Source organism: Mobula hypostoma, chromosome 10 (genome assembly GCF_963921235.1).
Source record: "Mobula hypostoma chromosome 10, sMobHyp1.1, whole genome shotgun sequence".
Classification (NCBI taxonomy): Eukaryota; Metazoa; Chordata; class Chondrichthyes; order Myliobatiformes; family Myliobatidae; genus Mobula; species Mobula hypostoma.
The window spans coordinates 41052850-41069994 of record NC_086106.1 but is presented as its reverse complement, the minus strand read 5'-3'; the positions used below and the strand labels follow the sequence as shown (position 1 = coordinate 41069994).

The 17145-nt window shown below is 44.2% G+C and overlaps 1 protein-coding gene across 1 annotated transcript; it reads right to left on the bottom strand.

Moving 5' to 3' along the window:
* Window positions 1-8147: 8147 nt before the first annotated feature.
* Window positions 8148-16776, bottom strand: LOC134352865 (melanoma-derived growth regulatory protein-like). Its single transcript, XM_063060399.1, has 4 exons — window positions 16473-16776; window positions 9822-9955; window positions 9477-9587; window positions 8148-8425 (listed from the first exon to the last, which is right to left on the bottom strand). Exons 1-4 carry the CDS (start codon window positions 16627-16629, stop codon window positions 8405-8407), a joined length of 423 nt encoding a protein of 140 aa, XP_062916469.1. The 5' UTR covers window positions 16630-16776; the 3' UTR covers window positions 8148-8404.
* Window positions 16777-17145: the final 369 nt, after the last annotated feature.

Below are 17145 nucleotides of genomic sequence, written 5' to 3'. Positions count from 1 at the left end.
TCTGCTTCCCTGTTCAAATATCTGCCTCCTCCACCTCCCATGGTACCTCCTGTCAAATATTTACCAGCATCTGTGTAGAAAAAGCTTGTGGTCTGATCTCCGTATACTTTCTTCCCTCTCGCCTTAATGCTGTGCCCTCTAGTTCTGGGCTCCCATGTTCAGGGAAAAGATTGCATCTATCTTATCTATGTTCTTCATGGTTTTGTAAACCTCTATATGGTCACCCCTCAGCCTCCTGTGTTCCATTGAGAATAACCAGCCTAATATCTCAACTTTGTAACAGATAAGGAGAAATTATCTTGTTTCAATGTTGAAAGTAAAGCCGCTGGTCAGTAGGGTAAGATGGCAGATGAATGTGTGGCTGAAGAATTGGTGCAGGGGGCAGAATTTCTGATTTCTGGATCATTGGGATTTCTTCTGCAGAGGATGGACTATACAAAAAGGATGAATTACACCTGTAATTACACCAGTACCCTTGCGGACAGGTTTACTAGAGCTTTGTGGATGGTTTAAGCTAATTTGGCAGGACTGAGGATGGGGCAATTGGTGTACAATTACATGCAGTTTGTAGTGTGACTGTTGAAGAAGGACAGGTAAAGTTGTAGTCAGTGGGATGAGTTAAAGTGTAACAGGCCAAGATCCAAAAGGGTGATTGAATACAGGAAATTGTATTATATTTGAATGCATGCAGTATACAGAATAAGGTAGATAATCTTGTAGTGCAGTTAGAGTTGGGCAGGTATGATGTTGTATGCATCACTGAATCATGGCTGAAAGAAAGAACTTAACATCCAAGGATACACATTGTACTGAAAGGACAGACAGGTAGGCAGAGGGGTTGGGGTGGCTTTGTTGGTTTAAAAAAAAAATCAAATTTTTAGAAAGAGGTGACATAGGATCAGAAAATGTAGAATCCTTGTGGGTGGAGTTAAGAAACTCAAGAGTAAAGAGACCAGGCCTCCAAACAGGAGCTGGAATGTGGGTTCCAAATTGCAACAGAGGATAGAAAGAGCATGTAAAAAGAGCAATGTTATGATAATCATGGGGTATTTCAACTTGCAGGTCGATCAAGGAAAATCAGGTTAGTGCTGGATCGCAAGAGGGGGAATTTGTAGAATACCTATGAGATGGCCTTTTAGAGCAACTTTTGTTTTAGCCCACTAGGAGAATGATAATTCAGGACTGGATATTGTGTAATGACCTGATTTGATTAAGGAGCTTAAGGTAAAGGAACGCTTAGGAAACATTGATCATAATATTATAGAATTCACCCTTCAGTTTGAGAAGGAGAAGCTAAACACGGATGTATCAGTATTACATAAGAGAGAAACTGGCTAAAATTGATTGGAACAGGACCCTAGCAGGGATGACTGCGGAACAGTAATGGCTGGTGTTTCTGGGGGAAATTTGGAAGGCACAAGAAGGATACATCCCAAACATGAAGTATTCTCAAGGGAGGATGAGGCAACCGTGGCTGACAAGGGAAGTCAGGCAGCATAAAAGCAAAAGAGGATATAATACTTTAAAAACTAATGAGAAGGTAGCAGATTGGGAAGCTTTTAAAAACCAACAGAAGACAATTAAAAAGCTGTAAAGATGAAATATGAAGGTAAGCTAGCCAGGAATATAAAGGAGGATACAAGCAGTTTTTCAGGTATATAAAGAGTAAAAGAGAAACTAGAGTGGATATTGGACCACTGGAAAATTATGCTGGAGAAGTAGTAATGAGGGACAAAGAAATGGTGGACGCACTTACTAAGTATTTTGCATCACTCTTCACTGAGGAAGACACTAGCAGAATGCCAGAAATGTGAGAGTATCAGTGCAGAAGTGAGTGCCATTGCTATTACTAAGAATAAGGGAAGCTAAAGGTTTCAGGGTGCACAAGTCACCTGGATCAGGTGGACTATACCCCAGGGTTCTGAACGAGTTAGCTGAAGAGATTGTGGAAGCATTAGTAATGATCTTTCAAGAATCTCTAGATTCTGGAATGGTTCTGGAGAACTGGAAATTGCAAATGTCACTCATCGAGGCAGGCAGAAGAAAGGAAATTGTAGGCTAGTTGACCTGACTTCAATGGTTGGAAAGATGTTGGAATCTATTACTAAGGATGAGGTTTCAGGGTACTTGGAGGCATATGACAAAAGAGGCCAAAGTCATAGTGGTTTCCTTAAGGGGAAATCTTGCCTGACAAATCTGTTGTAATTCTTTGAGGAAATAACAGGTACACAAAGGAGATTCGGTGGATGTTGTTTACTTGGATTGTTCGAAGGTGCCACACATGAGGCTGCTTCACAAGATAAAAGCACATGGCATTTCAGGAAAGGTACGAGCATGGATAGAAGATTAGCTGACTGGCAGGAGGCAAAGACTGGGAATAAAGGAGGTCTTTTCTGGTTGACTAGTAGTATGCCATAAGGGTCAGTGTTGGAACTGCTTCTTTTCATGTTATATGTAAATGATTTGGATGATAACTTTGTGGCCAGATTTGCAAACAATATGAAGATAGGTGGATAGTGTTTAGGAAGTAGGGAGTTTGCAGAAGGACTTGGACAGATTGGGGAGAAGAAGAGGTAGATGGAATCTACCATCTACTAAGTGGTAGTGTAGGGAAGTGCATTATCATGCACTTTGGCAGTAGAAATAAAGGCATGTACTATTTTCTAAATGGGGAGAAAATTCAGAAATCCAAGGTGCAAAGGGACCTTGGAGTCCTCTTGCAGAATTCCCTAAAGGTCAACTTGCAGGTTGAGACAGTGGTAAGAAATGCAAATGAAATATGTTAGCATTCATTTTGAGAAGACTAGTATACAAAGGATCAGGTCTATTATCACCAGCATGTGACGTGAAATTTATTAACTTAGCAGCCACAGTTCAATGCAATACATAACCTAGCAGAGAAAAATGTTTTTAAAAATAATAGTAATAAATAAAATAAATAAACAAGTAAATCAATTACATATATTGAATAGATTTTAAAAGCGTGCAAAAACAGAAATACTGTTTTTTAAAGTGAGGTAGTATCCAAAGAGTCAAAGTCCATTTAGGAATCGGATGGCAGAGGGGAAGAAGCTGTTCCTGAATTGCTGGGTGTGTGCCTTCAGGCTTCTGTGCCTCCTGCTTGATGGTAACAGTGAGAAAAGGGAATGCCCTGGATGCTGGAGGTCCTTTAATAGACCACACTAGGAGTACTGTGAGCAGTTTTGCACCCCTTATCTAAGAAAAGATGTGCTGGCATTGGAGAGGGTTCAGAGTACATTAATGAGAATGATCCCAAAACTGAAAGGTTTAACTTGAGCATTTGATGACTCTGGGCCTGTACTCACTGGAGTTTAGAAGAAGGAGGGAACTCTCATTGAAACTTATTGAATACTGAAAGGCCTAGATAGATTTGGATGTGGAGAAGATGTTTCCTATAGTGGAGAAGTCGAAGATCAGAGGTCACAGCCTCAGAATCGAGGGATGTCCATTTATAATGAGATGAGAAAAAAAAATCTTTATCCAGAGAGTGGTGAATCTGTGGAATTTATTTACACGGACGGTTGTGGAGCCAGGTAATTGAGCAAAGGTTATTTATTTAAGGCAGAGTGTCGTGGAAATACTAACTAAGAACACCAGAGTGCCATTTTAAGAATTTATTAACATGATATCATGGAGAGTCTGCAGCAGTCTCCACTGCCACCAGAACTCTTGATATTTTTTTGGTTATACAGAGCTCATTTATACAGAAGACAAACCACATAACTTTGTTTAGCATCCCACAGTCAATAGGTGATCAATTGCTTAAAAGACATGTCAATTATCTCAGTGCGAGTGTAACAGTTCTCTTTGTTCCCTGTTACCAGGACTCATATTTACCCCCAGACACATCCTCCCTCCTGATCCCAGGGGCTTAGTATCTTGTTTATTGGAGTTCCTGGTACTGCACTTAGCATCCAAGGTAATTCTTGACGCACATCAGCAGTCTTAAGTCCAACTGCTCCAGAGTGGTCAAGTATCACATAATGCACTAGTTCTAACTATTTCTACCACACAGAGGTTAATAGGTTCTTGATTAATCAGGGCACGTGGCCAAGTGGTTAAGGCATTCGACCAGCGATCTGAAGGTCGTGAGTTTGAGCCCCAGCCGAGGCAGCGTGTTGTGGCCTTGAGCAAGGCATTTAATCACACAGTGCTCTGCGACAACACTGGTGCCAAGCTGTATGGGTCCTAATGCCCTTCCCTTGGACAACATCAGTGTTGTGGAGAGAGGAGACTTGTAGCATGGGCAGCTGCTGGTCTTCCATAAAACCTTGCCCAGGCCCGCCCCCTGGAGAGTGAAGGCTTTCCAGGCGCAGATTCATGGTCTCGCAAGACTAACGGATGCCTTTACTTTTAATCAGGGCATCGGGGTTACGTGGAGAAGACAGGAGAATGGGCTGGAGAAGGATAATAAATTGGCTGCAATGAAATGGTGGAGCAGACTCACTGGGCCAAATGGCCTAATTCTGCTCCAATGTCTTATGTCCTGTTAACAGCTCACATGTGCCACCAGCTGGCAGCCTGTAAGAATTACATCAAACAATCCCCTCCCCTCCCCTCCCCCCCCACACAAGTCACTACTATACAAATACAACTGGTGAACGAAAGGTTCCGTTAGTCTTGTCAATAGTCTGCAATAAGACAGCTCAGGGTAGAGGAATCTTTTTGTTTAAGTTGGGGAATATGAAGTGGCACAGATGTAAATTTTTAAAGACTGGCCAAAAATAAAAGTTCTCCTGAATGCAGTTTAAGAATAGATATGGAGACTCTGGTGCACAGGATTGAAAGAGATTTCAGAGACATGACCAGCTTCATCACAGACACAGCCCTCCACACTATTGACATTGCCTTCATCACTAAGGATCCTCACCATTCAGCACGTGCCCTCTTCTCGTTACTGTCATCAGAGGAGGTAAAGGAGACTGAAGACCCACGTTCAATGATTCAGGAACAGCTTCTTTTCCTCAGCCATCAGATTTCTGAATGGTTCATGAACTTGTGAACACTACTTCGTTATTCCTTTTGTTTTTGCATTACTTTTGTAATTTTTATATCTTTGTGCTCTACTACTGCTACAAAAACAACAAATTTCAAGTCATTTAAGTCAGTGTGACTTTGTAGCTTTTACACTGGCTTTACTCCAGCTAACAGGATAATTGAAATCTCCCATTGTTGCTGCCCTTAAGTGTTTACTGTTCATCACAAAAATTACTTTCAAATTTTTTCTATCACCCTAGGGCTGTTTTCTGATTTACACTCCCAACTCTCCTTTATTTCAGGTCATAAAGTCATCTGACGATCCTGCTGATGAACGCAGCATCTCTAGCAAGAGGTACAGTCAAAGTTTCGGGCCAAGACCCTTCGTCAGGACTAACTGAAGGAAGAGCTAGTAAGAGATTTGAAAGTGGGAGGGGGAGATCCAAAATGATAGGAGAAGACAGGAGGGGGAGGGCTGGAGCCAAGAGCTGGACAGGTGATTGGCAAAAGTGATACGAGGGGATCATGGGACAGGAGGTCCAGGGAGAAGGAAAAGGGGGAGGGGGGGGAAAAACCCAGAGGATGGGCAAAGGGACAGAGGGAGAAAAAGGAGAGAGAGAAAGAATGTGACCCTCCCCCTTCCACTTTCAAATCTCTTACCCCCCCACCTTCAAATCTCTTACCCCTCCCCCTCCCACCTTCAAATCTCTTACCCCTCCCCCTCCCACTTTCAAATCTCTTACTAGCTCTTCCTTCAGTTAGTCCTGACAAAGGGTCTCGGCCCAAAACGTGGACTGTACCTCTTCCTAGAGATGCTGCCTGGCCTGCTGTGTTCATCAGCAACTTTGATGTGTGTGGCTTGAATTTCCAGCATCTGCAGAATTCCTCGTGTTTGATGTCTTAACCATGATTATTTTGTTTACTACCATCATCATCTCTATTTTTTCCCCCCTCATTTGAAAACCCAGCAACTAGGAACTATAATCCTAAACACAAGAGATTCTGGAAGTCCAGAGTAGCACACGCAAAATTCTGGAGGAACTCAGCAGGTCAGGCAGCATCTATAGAGGAGAATAAACACGATGTTTCAGACCAAGACCCTTCATCAGGACTCGGTGAAAATGAAGGCCCTGAAACAACAGCAGTTTATTCCTTTCCATAGATGCTGCCTGATCTACTGAATTCCTCAGCATTTTCTGTAAGAACATTGATCAATCACCCAGTTATGCTCCTGTTAAAGCCAATTCTATAATATAGTGAAAGCTCTGTGGAGGTTCGACATGTGACATTACAGTTAAGGCAGTTCCCAAAGCATGCCAATTATGAGTGCCAGGTAACCAAGTTTTTACGGCAGTCAAACTTCCCATTTGTATTTATAAACATTTCATTTATATTTTTTTAAAGTTGCTGCCTCATTTGACTATTTCTAGCACTTTCAGATTTCTGATCCATGATTTGTGTCAGCATCTCATTTCACTGTGTGTTTGATGCCTTCGTCCATGAAATCCCCAACAGGGTCAGCGGACCTCAAGGGCAGTGCCTCTACAGAGAATGCTGGCTGGGATCATGGAATGATAACACCTTTTTCTCCCTGAACAGTAGATCCCAAGTTAGAGGATAGTGAGACCCAGCAGCCTCTGCCCTCCTGCAGTGAGAGGTCCCGCAAGGAGTCCCACAGAATGTCCTCAGCCAACTTGATTCCATTCAAAGAAAGGCTCTCAGGAATATAGGTGCAGATGAAGCCACAGCTCGTGAGAAGCTAGCCATCAGTAGCTTACACCACAGACGACAGGTTGCTGCAGCTACTGCGCTATACAAAATGCACACCAGCCACAGCCCTGCAGACCTTCGTGTCATGCTGACTTCATGTTTATCTATGCCTGCTCATGCTGTTTCTATGCCTGATGCATGAACCTACACACTGGATAGAAGCTTCCTTCGCTGTGCTGTCAGAATTTGGAATGGCCTTCCAGATGCTGTGGTTGGAAACATCTGGGACGATGGGGTCCAAGCCTTCAAGAGTCGAGTGCAAAACACCTATCATCTCTGGGAGGGAAGTCACATGCTTCTTCATAAGGTATCATGAAGGGGACCAGGATGGCAATGCTTGGTTGTTGGTAGGTAGGGTTAATACCTGACTTTCAAGAGCACTTGTGAGTTATGTTCCAGCTGGACTTAGTCCTTAAACTGCTGGAGAACAGTGCGGAAAGAACAGGTGCTGTTTTCTCCTGGTAGGGATTAGTTTTTAGTTCCAAGTGCTCCTGCCAAGTTTTGTCACCCTGCAACCTTATCCTTCAATCTTTTTGAATTATGGAGGACAGCATGTGTATAAATTTCTCTCTCCAGCAGACTTCATCATGATCATAATGACTCCAGTATTTCTACTATTTTTTAATGTTTCTTAATTGTACATGTGATCTTTTGTGTTCTATCACTGAGCAGCAGTGAACCATCTGATTGGCCTATCAGAGTTCTCTTTGGAAACTAGTTGACTTGATCAGTGTTTCTGATCTGGCTATTGTTCACGATTGCATTTAATTAAAAAAAAGTGTTTGTGAACCTAGATGAGTTATGGAAGTCAGTTCAAGTTTAATTGTCATTGAACCATACATGAACACAGCCAAATGAAAAAGAGTTGTGTGGGTGCACCATGGTCTGGAGGAACATTGTTTAGTTGTTTTGTTTCATTGTGACAATGAACTTGAACCAGCTTGTCTTCCACCAAGTATACACTGGGGGGCATGGCTGCTGTGCCACACCGCCTCCAGGCACCAACTCCAAAACCTTTTCCCTGCGTGGCTGCGAACAGGTGACACCATGGCGTGAGGCCTTGTCCATACTATGTTCAAGGCCATGTAGCTCTCTGCATCAGTCCCACCAATGAATGCCCCCAAAATTCAGTCACTTGGAGTATGAACTAGAGAAATAATGATCAGCTTAGCAGTTATATGCCTGTTTATTTTTCATTATTGTTACAGTTCAAAGGTACATTCAATGTCAGAGAAATGTATACAATAGACATTCTGAAATGCATTTTCTTCACAACCATCCATGCAAAACAGAGGAGTGTCCCCAAAGAATGAGTGACAGTTAAATGTTAGAACCCCAAAGTCCCTCCCAGCTCCCCTCCCTCCCGTGTGTAAGTGGCAGTAGGCAACAATCCCCCCCCCCCACCCACCGGCAATAAAAAAAGCATTGGCACTGCCTCTGAGCACTCAAGCATGAGCAAAGCAACAGTAAAAACAGACTTACAATACCCCAAAGACTACTTGTTCACCTGGTACTCGACATACCACAGGCTCTCTCTCTCCCCTAATAAAGGAAAAAGAGGTGTCTCTTTCACACGGTATTCTAGTCTTCTCATTCTACATAATGCAGTTTAGTTTGGTGTTCTGGAAGGATCCTCTTAACAATGGAAATCCCAGTCCTACAAATGCAAGGAGACAATGTTAAGTAGATAGATAACATCTTGACAGTTAACCTACAACCTTCTTCGAGGCACAATATAAGGAGTTCGATGGATCCATCCACCATCTATTAACCAAATACTGTCCTGCATGTGTGAGTGTAGTCCAGGGGCATGTAAGGTCTGTTCAACAGTAGAAACCATTGTAATCAAGCCCATACGCACAGTTATACTGACCAGGAGAGAGGACAGTAGGAACACTGACTGATTTCTATTTTCTCAGATATATAGGTCATTGGAAAGTGTTTGGAAATAGGAAACAGGTCTGATTTTACCCCCTCATGAGACACTACTGTCCTTCTGCCTTGTTGAGCCTGTTATTTGCCTCTTACAGAGGTCACTGTAGCTGGGAGATAGGCCACAATAACTCTGCCTCACACAGAGTTGGGTACTAGTAAAACAGGTTGGTAGCAGCAGAGGGCAACTTTAGGAATTGGTGTATTATTGTCACATGTACTGAGGTATGGTGAAAGACTTTGTCATCCATACAGATCATTTCACCACATCAGTACATCCATTAATTTAGATTTTACAAAGAATATTTATAGTGGCAGAGAGCATCTTGCAAAGTGTTACTTTAATCCAAAGCAACACCATTACCAACACGAGATTCTGCAGATGCTGGAAATCTTGAACAACATACACAAAATGCTGGAGAAACTCAGCAGGTCGGGACTTGGCCCAAAATGTCAACTGCTGTCAGACTTGCTGAGTTCTTCCAGCATTTTGTGTGTGTTGCTCAGCATGATTACTGAGTGTCTCTGCTGGTGACAATGAATTCGGCAAGTGTTTCCACCATTCCCTGTCTTCAGATTCCCAGCAGGTTCTCTGTTTATACCTGACTGAGGTGGAATCTGTCATTCTGCAGTGAACACATTAAACCATCAGCTTCTGGCCAACATGTTTGTGTTACCACACTGTGCCACTGACTATTGTCTGCATGTGCAGCTATTACTTCTCTGCTTCCCACTGATAGGAATGATAAATAGGGAGGGAGTGAAAGTGCACTCACCACTGTTGGTAGCTCCATCACATCCGTCACCAGGTGTTGGACCTCCTGCACCACTGACTTTGGGAAAAATCCAAGAACAGTTGACTGCGACCCATAATAATCACCTTGGACCTAAATGCAGACACTGGTCAATGAGTCAGTCACAATGTAACTGGTCCATCCCTGACAGTGTCCCACAGCCCAGAAACAGTCATCAGACAGACAGCAGGCAGACCCACAGCCCACATATCCCACTTATTGACAATGGGCAGAAATGCCAGGATCAGCCCAGGGGCAAATACCAGAAAAAGTCAGACTCAAGGCATCAAGCAACCAAACAGACTGTTGAGACTCTATCTGACTCACAGTGCCTTGCCAGAAATTGCGTCCTCTGCCTTTGAGTTTTCCGTACACATAAACAATCTGCCCTTGATGGATGTTGATGAATCTACAGTCTGGACTGGTGTAATCAGCGAGTGCTCGAGCCATTGAAATCGGATCTACAAGGTAAACAGAAGGTAATCAAAGTACACACTGACCTAACTGGCACCTGCAGCTGAGAGTGAAACTCACAATAATCCGGCCATTATTTATCAGCGTGTTGGTGCGTGGCCAAGTGGTTCAGGCGTACGTCTAGTGATCTGAAGGTCGCTAGTTTGAGCCTTGGTTGAGGCTGTGTGTGTGTCCTTGAGCAAGGCACTTAACCACACATTGCTTTGTGATGACACTGGTGCCAAGCTGTATGGGTCCTAATGCCCTTCCCTTGGACAACATCGGTGGCGTGGAGAGGGGAGACTTGCAGCACGGGCAACTGCTGGTCTTGCCCAGGCCTGCACCCTGGAAACCTTCCAAAGGCACAAATCCATGGTCTCACGAGACTAATGGAGGGCTACATTGATTTATCAGCAGTCTGAGGGAACAGTCCATGTTTCATACCTCTGCAAAGCACAAGCTGAATGGTTGGATGGTGGTGTAACAATCTAAGTTCAAAGTAAATTTATTGTCGAAGTGCGTATATGTCCCCATATACTACCCTGAGATTCATTTTCTTGTGTGCATTCACAGTAACTACAAAGAAATACAATAGAATCAATGGAAAACTACATTCAAAGACAGACAAACAAGCAATGTGCAAAAGAAAACAAACTTCAAATAGGTTTTTTAAATTACTAAATGAATATTGAGAATATGAGTTGTGGAGTCCATAAAGACATAGAGAAGTACAGTACCTTCAGCAAATCTAGTTCATTCTGAAATGGTTTAAACTGCCTACTCTCATTGACCTGCACCCAGACCATAGCCCTCCATATCCCTACTTTCCATGTACCCATCCAAACTTCCCTTAAACATAGAACATACAGCACATCACAGGCCCTTCAGCCCACAATGTTGTGCCTACTGTAGAAACTGCCTAGAATTACCCTATTGTATAACCACAAGTCTCTTCAAAGACCCTACTGTATCTACCTCCACCACCGTCACCAACAGTGTATTCCATGTACCCACCAGTCTCTGTGTGAAAAACTTACCCCTGACATCCCTCTTGTACCTACTTCCAAGCACCTTAAAACTATGCCCCCTTATGTTAGCCATTTCAGCCCTGGGGAAAAAGCCTCTGACTACCCACACAATCAATGCCTCTCATCACCTTGTACATCACTATCAGGTCGCTCCAAGGAGAAAAGGCTAAGATCACTCAACCTACTGTCATAAGGCACGCTCTCCAATCCCAGCAACATCCTTGGAAATCTCCTCTGCACTCTTTCTATAGTATTCACATCCTTCCTGTAGTGAGTTAACCAGAACCAAACATAATACTCCAAGTGGAATCGAACTGAGGTCTTATATATTGAAACTGAGCTCACATGCACCATTTGTGTGGCAGCTCATTCCACATTCTCACGCCCCTCTGACTGAAGAAGTTTCCCCTCGTGTTCTCCTTAAAACTCAACTTTCACCCTTAAGCCATGACCTCTAGTTGTAGTCCCACCCAACCTCAGTGGAAAAAGCCTGCTTGTTTTTACCCTATCTATACCCCTTCAAAATGTTGTATACTTCTATCAAATCTCTTCTCAATCTTCTACGTTCCAAAGAATACAGTCCTAAGCTTTCCTTATAACTCAGGTCCTCCAGTCCTGGCAACATGCTTGTAAATTTTCTCTGCACTCTTTCAACCTTGTTTACATCTTTCCTGTAGGTAGGTGACCAAAATGGCACACAATATTCCAAATTAGGCCTTACCAACATCTGATATAACTTCAACATGACATCCCATCATCTGTATTCAATACATTGATTCACGATGGCCAATGTGCTGAAAGTTTTCTTTACTTGTGATGCTACTTTCAATAAATTATGAACATGTATTGCCAGAATCCTTTGTTCTACAACACTCCTCAGTGCCCTACCGTTCACTGTGTAAGACCTACCCTGGTTGGTCCTACCAAAGTGCAAAACCTCACACATGTCTGCATTAAATTCCGTCTCCATTTTTCCAGCTGATGCAAATCCCTCTGCAAGCCACGATAGCCTTATTCACTGTCCACTACACCCCCAATCTCGGTGTCATCCGCAAACCTGCTGATTCAGATATTCACATTATCATCCAGGTCACTGATATAGATGACAAACAAGAGACCCAGCACCAATCTCTGTGGTACACCATTAGTCACAGTCAGAGAAGCAACCCTTTACTACCACTCCCTAGCTTATCTCGTAAAGCCAATTTACTACCTCATCCTGAATGCCAAACATCTGAACCTTCTTGACCAGCCTCCCATGTGGGACGTTGTCAAATGTAAAGTCCATGTAGACAACATCCACTGCTTACCTTCATCCATTTTGCTGGTAACTTCCTCGAAAAGCTGTAAGATTGGTTAGACATGACCTACCATGCATGTAGCTATACCGACTATCCTGAACAGTCCATGTCTATCCAAATACTTAAATATCCAGTCCTTGACAGTGAATCCATAGGCTCTTTGAGACACTAGCCTGGTAGGTGTGTGTCTAGTCCTCCAGTTGTGAATAGAGAATCAGCCAGTTAGATCCAATACTAATCTTCAGCTGACGGAACCGAGGTGCCCAGCAAAGTAGCCAAGGGAATGTTTTCTACATAAATGCACTGACAGCATTGTTAAAAAGGGACTAGATAGGTGTGTCAGTCCATCAGCAGAAGATCTAACATTGGCTGAGCCTCCATTCCCAACCCATGGGCCTAAACATACGGAATTACCAAGCCAATTTTTCAAAGGTCTGTCACAGTACCTGAGGGAAACCAGCTGGGTAATTACTGTTAATTCCTCCCACTTTTTAACATTCAATTACAGTATGTAAAACATTCATTACAAAACAACAGTGTAACCAACACACATCAAAGTTGCTGGTGAACGCAGCAGGCCAGGCAGCATCTCTAGGAAGAGGTACAGTCGACGTTTCAGGCTGAGACCCTTCGTCAGGACTAACTGAAGGAAGAGTTAGTAAGAGATTTGAAAGCGGGAGGGGGAGGGGGAGATCGGAAATGATAGGAGAAGACAGGAGGGGGAGGGATGGAGCCAAGAGCTGGACAGGTGATTGGCAAAGGGGATATGAGAGGATCATGGGACAGGAGGCCCGGGGAGAAAGACAAAGGGGGGGGAACCAGAGGATGGGCAAGGGGTATAGTCAGAGGGACAGAGGGAGAAAAAGGAGAGTGAGAGAAAGAATGTGTGTATAATAAATAACGGATGGGGTACGAGGGGGAGGTGGGGCATTAGCGGAAGTTAGAGAAGTCGATGTTCATGCCATCAGGTTGGAGGCTACCCAGATGGAATATAAGGTGTTGTTCCTCCAACCTGAGTGTGGCTTCATCTTTACAGTAGAGGCGGCTGTGGATAGACATGACAGAATGGGAACGGGATGTGGAATTAAAATGTGTGGCCACTGGGAGATCCTGCTTTCTCTGGCGGACAGAGCGTAGGTGTTCAGCAAAGCGGTCTCCCAGTCTGCATCGGGTCTCGCCAATATATAGAAGGCCACATTGGGAGCACCGGATGCAGTATATCACCCCAGCCGACTCACAGGTGAAGTGTCGCCTCACCTGGAAGGACTGTTTGGGGCCCTGAATGGTGGTAAGGGAGGAAGTGTAAGGGCATGTGTAGCACTTGTTCTGCTTACAAGGATAAGTGCCAGGAGGGAGACCAGTGGGGAGGGATGGGGGGGATGAATGGACAAGGGAGTCACGTAGGGAGCGATCCCTGCAGAAAGCAAAGAGGCGGGGGAGGGAAAGATGTGCTTAGTGGTGGGATCCCGTTGGAGGTGGCAGAAGTTATGGAGAATAATAAGTTGGACCCGGAGGCTGGTGGGGTGGTAGGTGAGGACCAGGGGAATCCTAGTGGGGTGGCGGGAGGACGGAGTGAGAGCAGATGTACGTGAAATGGGGGAGATGCGTTTGAGAACAGAGTTGATAGTGGAGGAAGGGAAGCCCCTTTCTTTAAAAAAGGAAGACATCTCCCTTGTCCTGGAATGAAAAGCCTCATCCTGAGAGCAGATGCGGCGGAGACGGAGGAATTGCGAGAAGGGGATGGCATTTTTGCAAGAGACAGGGTGAGAAGAGGAATAGTCCAGATAGCTGTGAGAGTCAGTAGGCTTATAGTAGACATCAGTGGATAAGCTGTCTCCAGAGACATAAAGATCTAGAAAGGGGAGGGAGGTGTCGGAAATGGACCAGGTAAACTTGAGGGCAGGGTGAAAGTTGGAGGCAAAATTAATGAAGTCAACGAGCTCAGCATGCGTGCAGGAAGCAGCGCCAACGCAGTCATCGATGTAGCGAAGGAAAAGTGGGGGACAGATACCAGAATAGGCACGGAACATAGATTGTTCCACAAAGCCAACAAAAAGGCAGGCATAGCTAGGACCCATACGGGTGCCCATAGCTACACCTTTAGTTTGGAGGAAGTGGGAGGAGCCAAAGGAGAAATTATTAAGAGTAAGGACTAATTCCGCTAGACAGAGCAGAGTGGTGGCAGAGGGGAACTGATTAGATCTGGAATCCAAAAAGAAGCGGAGAGCTTTGAGACCTTCCTGATGAGGGATGGAAGTATATAGGGACTGGACATCCATGGTGAAAATAAAGCGGTGGGGGCCAGGGAACTTAAAATCATCGAAAAGTTTAAGAGCGTGAGAAGTGTCATGAACATAGGTAGGAAGAGATTGAACAAGGGGGGATAAAACGGTGTCGAGGTATGCAGAAACGAATTTGGTGGGGCAGGAGCAAGCTGAGACAATAGGTCTGCCCGGACAGGCAGGTTTGTGGATCTTGGGTAGGAGGTAGAAACGGGAAGTGCGAGGTGTGGGAACTATAAGGTTGGTAGCAGTGGATGGGAGATCCCCTGAGCGGATAAAGTCGGTGATGGTGTGGGAGACAATGGCCTGGTGCTCCTTAGTGGGGTCACGATCGAGGGGTAATTCTTTCTCTCACTCTCCTTTTTCTTCCTCTGTCCCTCTGACTATACCCCTTGCCCATCCTCTGGTCCACCACCCCTTGTCTTTCTCCCCGGACCTCCTGTCCCATGATCCTCTCATATCCCCTTTGCCAATCACCTGTCCAGCTCTTGGCTCCATCCCTCCCCCTCCTGTCTTCTCCTATCATTTTGGATCTCCCCCTCCCCATCCCACTTTCAAATCTCTTACTAACTCTTCCTTCAGTTAGTCCTGACGAAGGGTCTCGGCCTGAAACGTCAACTGTACCTCTTCCTAGAGATGCTGCCTGGCCTGCTGCGTTCACCAGCAACTTTGATGTGTGTTGCTTGAATTTCCAGCATCTGCAGAATTCCTGTTGTTTGCGTTTTTAAAAAACAACAGTGTGTTTTTATTCCTTTTAATGTAGCTAAATGTCCAAAAGTGTCTCACTGGCTTACCTAACCTTGATAGAGCAAGAACTAGAGAAGCAAAGAAGTTTAGTGTGGGTGAACAGCTTCGATCTCTGTCAAATTTTGGAATGAACAATGAACCAACCCATGAACAGTACTTCACTATGTTTGCTCTCTCTTTTTTTCTTAGACTGCTTATTTAATTTAATTATATATATTTCTTGTTGTAATTTATACTGTTTTTATGAATTGCACTGTAATGTTGCAGAAAACAAAAACTTCACACCAAATCATAAACACGAAAGGGATTCTGCAGATGCTGGAAAACCAGAGCAATATTCACAAAATGCTCAGCAGGTCATGCAGCATCTATAGCAATGAATAAACAGACGACATTTAGGGTCCAGGCACTTCATTAGGACTAGAAAGAAAGCGGGAAGACGCCAGAATAAAAAGGTGAAGGGGGAGGGGAAGTTAGAATGCGATAGGTGAAGCCAGGTGGGTGGGAAAGAGAAAGGGCTGGAGAAGAAGGAATCTGATCGGAGAGGAGAATGGACCATGGGAGAAAGGGAAGGAGAGGCAGCAGGGAGAGGTGATAAGCAAATGAAGAGAAGAAGTAACATGCCAGAGTGGGGAATAGAAGAAGGAGGGGAATGTCAGTAATATTAAACCTGATTCAGGGATTAGAACAACTGAGGTATAGCTACTTACTACAGAGAAACTAATTCAGGGACGATCAAGAAGCCAGAATTAATGGAGCATAGAGAGTTGTAGGGCTGGAGGAGAGAGAGCGGAAGTCATATGAAAACGGGGTAAGGAGTTAGACACAGCATCTAGGCCAATAACCACAGGAATGGAGTAACTAAGGGAAGAGCGTTTTCATTGGCCGAGTGGGGGCACAGGTCAGGGCAAGGATCAAAGGATGAACAAAAACCGCCTCTCCTCGCTGCATCATCTGGAGCTGAAACACGCTGTCCGAAAGAGCAGCTTAGAGGGTTGAGAGGAAAAAGGAGAGTAGGACGAAATGATAGTTCATTGCAATGAACAGCCTTCTTTCGTTGGCTTTCGCTAACAATTCTTTCTCTAGGGGTACTTCATTTCAAACCCCTTTCTTGCAGCAGAACAAAACAAAGCTAGAGAGATCAGCTCCTGTCTTTAAATTACTTACGGCTGCATTCTTCATCAGCACAGAGCTTCCAGTCTGCCAGTTTATGCACCGTTTCGCCCCTCCAAGACAGGACACCACTAGCGCAAAAAACAGTCACACAAAGGAGAACTACTGCCAGGGATGTCCCAGATTGCATTTTATTCCTTGCAGGAAACATCCTGAACCCTTGGTGCTCTGGAAGAGACAAGCCAGCTATGGGTAGAATACTGAAAAGATGGCCTCCCAGGAGCCCACGCTTGTGTTTGCTGACCTTAAAAGGATTGGTTTAGCAACCTAAAAACTGCGGAATGTCGTTCCCAGCAGGCTCAAGGCAAAGGTCTGAAGAATAATTCTCTTTTTGTAAACTCTTAAGCACGATGTTAGAAGTGTTTACACTTGATGCATCATGGAATAAAAATATTTTTCAAAAGTTCGTCTGTTTGAGTTGGAGTGGAAAAAAATGAAGTGCTTTGGAATATTCTGGAGTGGCTTGTTTTTAAAATATTTCACCTACGGAAGATGAATTAGAAAGAACCAGACTGATAACATCCTTTGAAGATATCATCGTCCTTTGCACTTATGAGACAAGTGCGTTAAACGTTTGGAGAGGTAGGGAGTTCATGTATCCTGTCCCATCAAACACTGCCAGGGCAGGGATAGCACACACAAAAGGTGGAGAGAGGAGGACATGAGT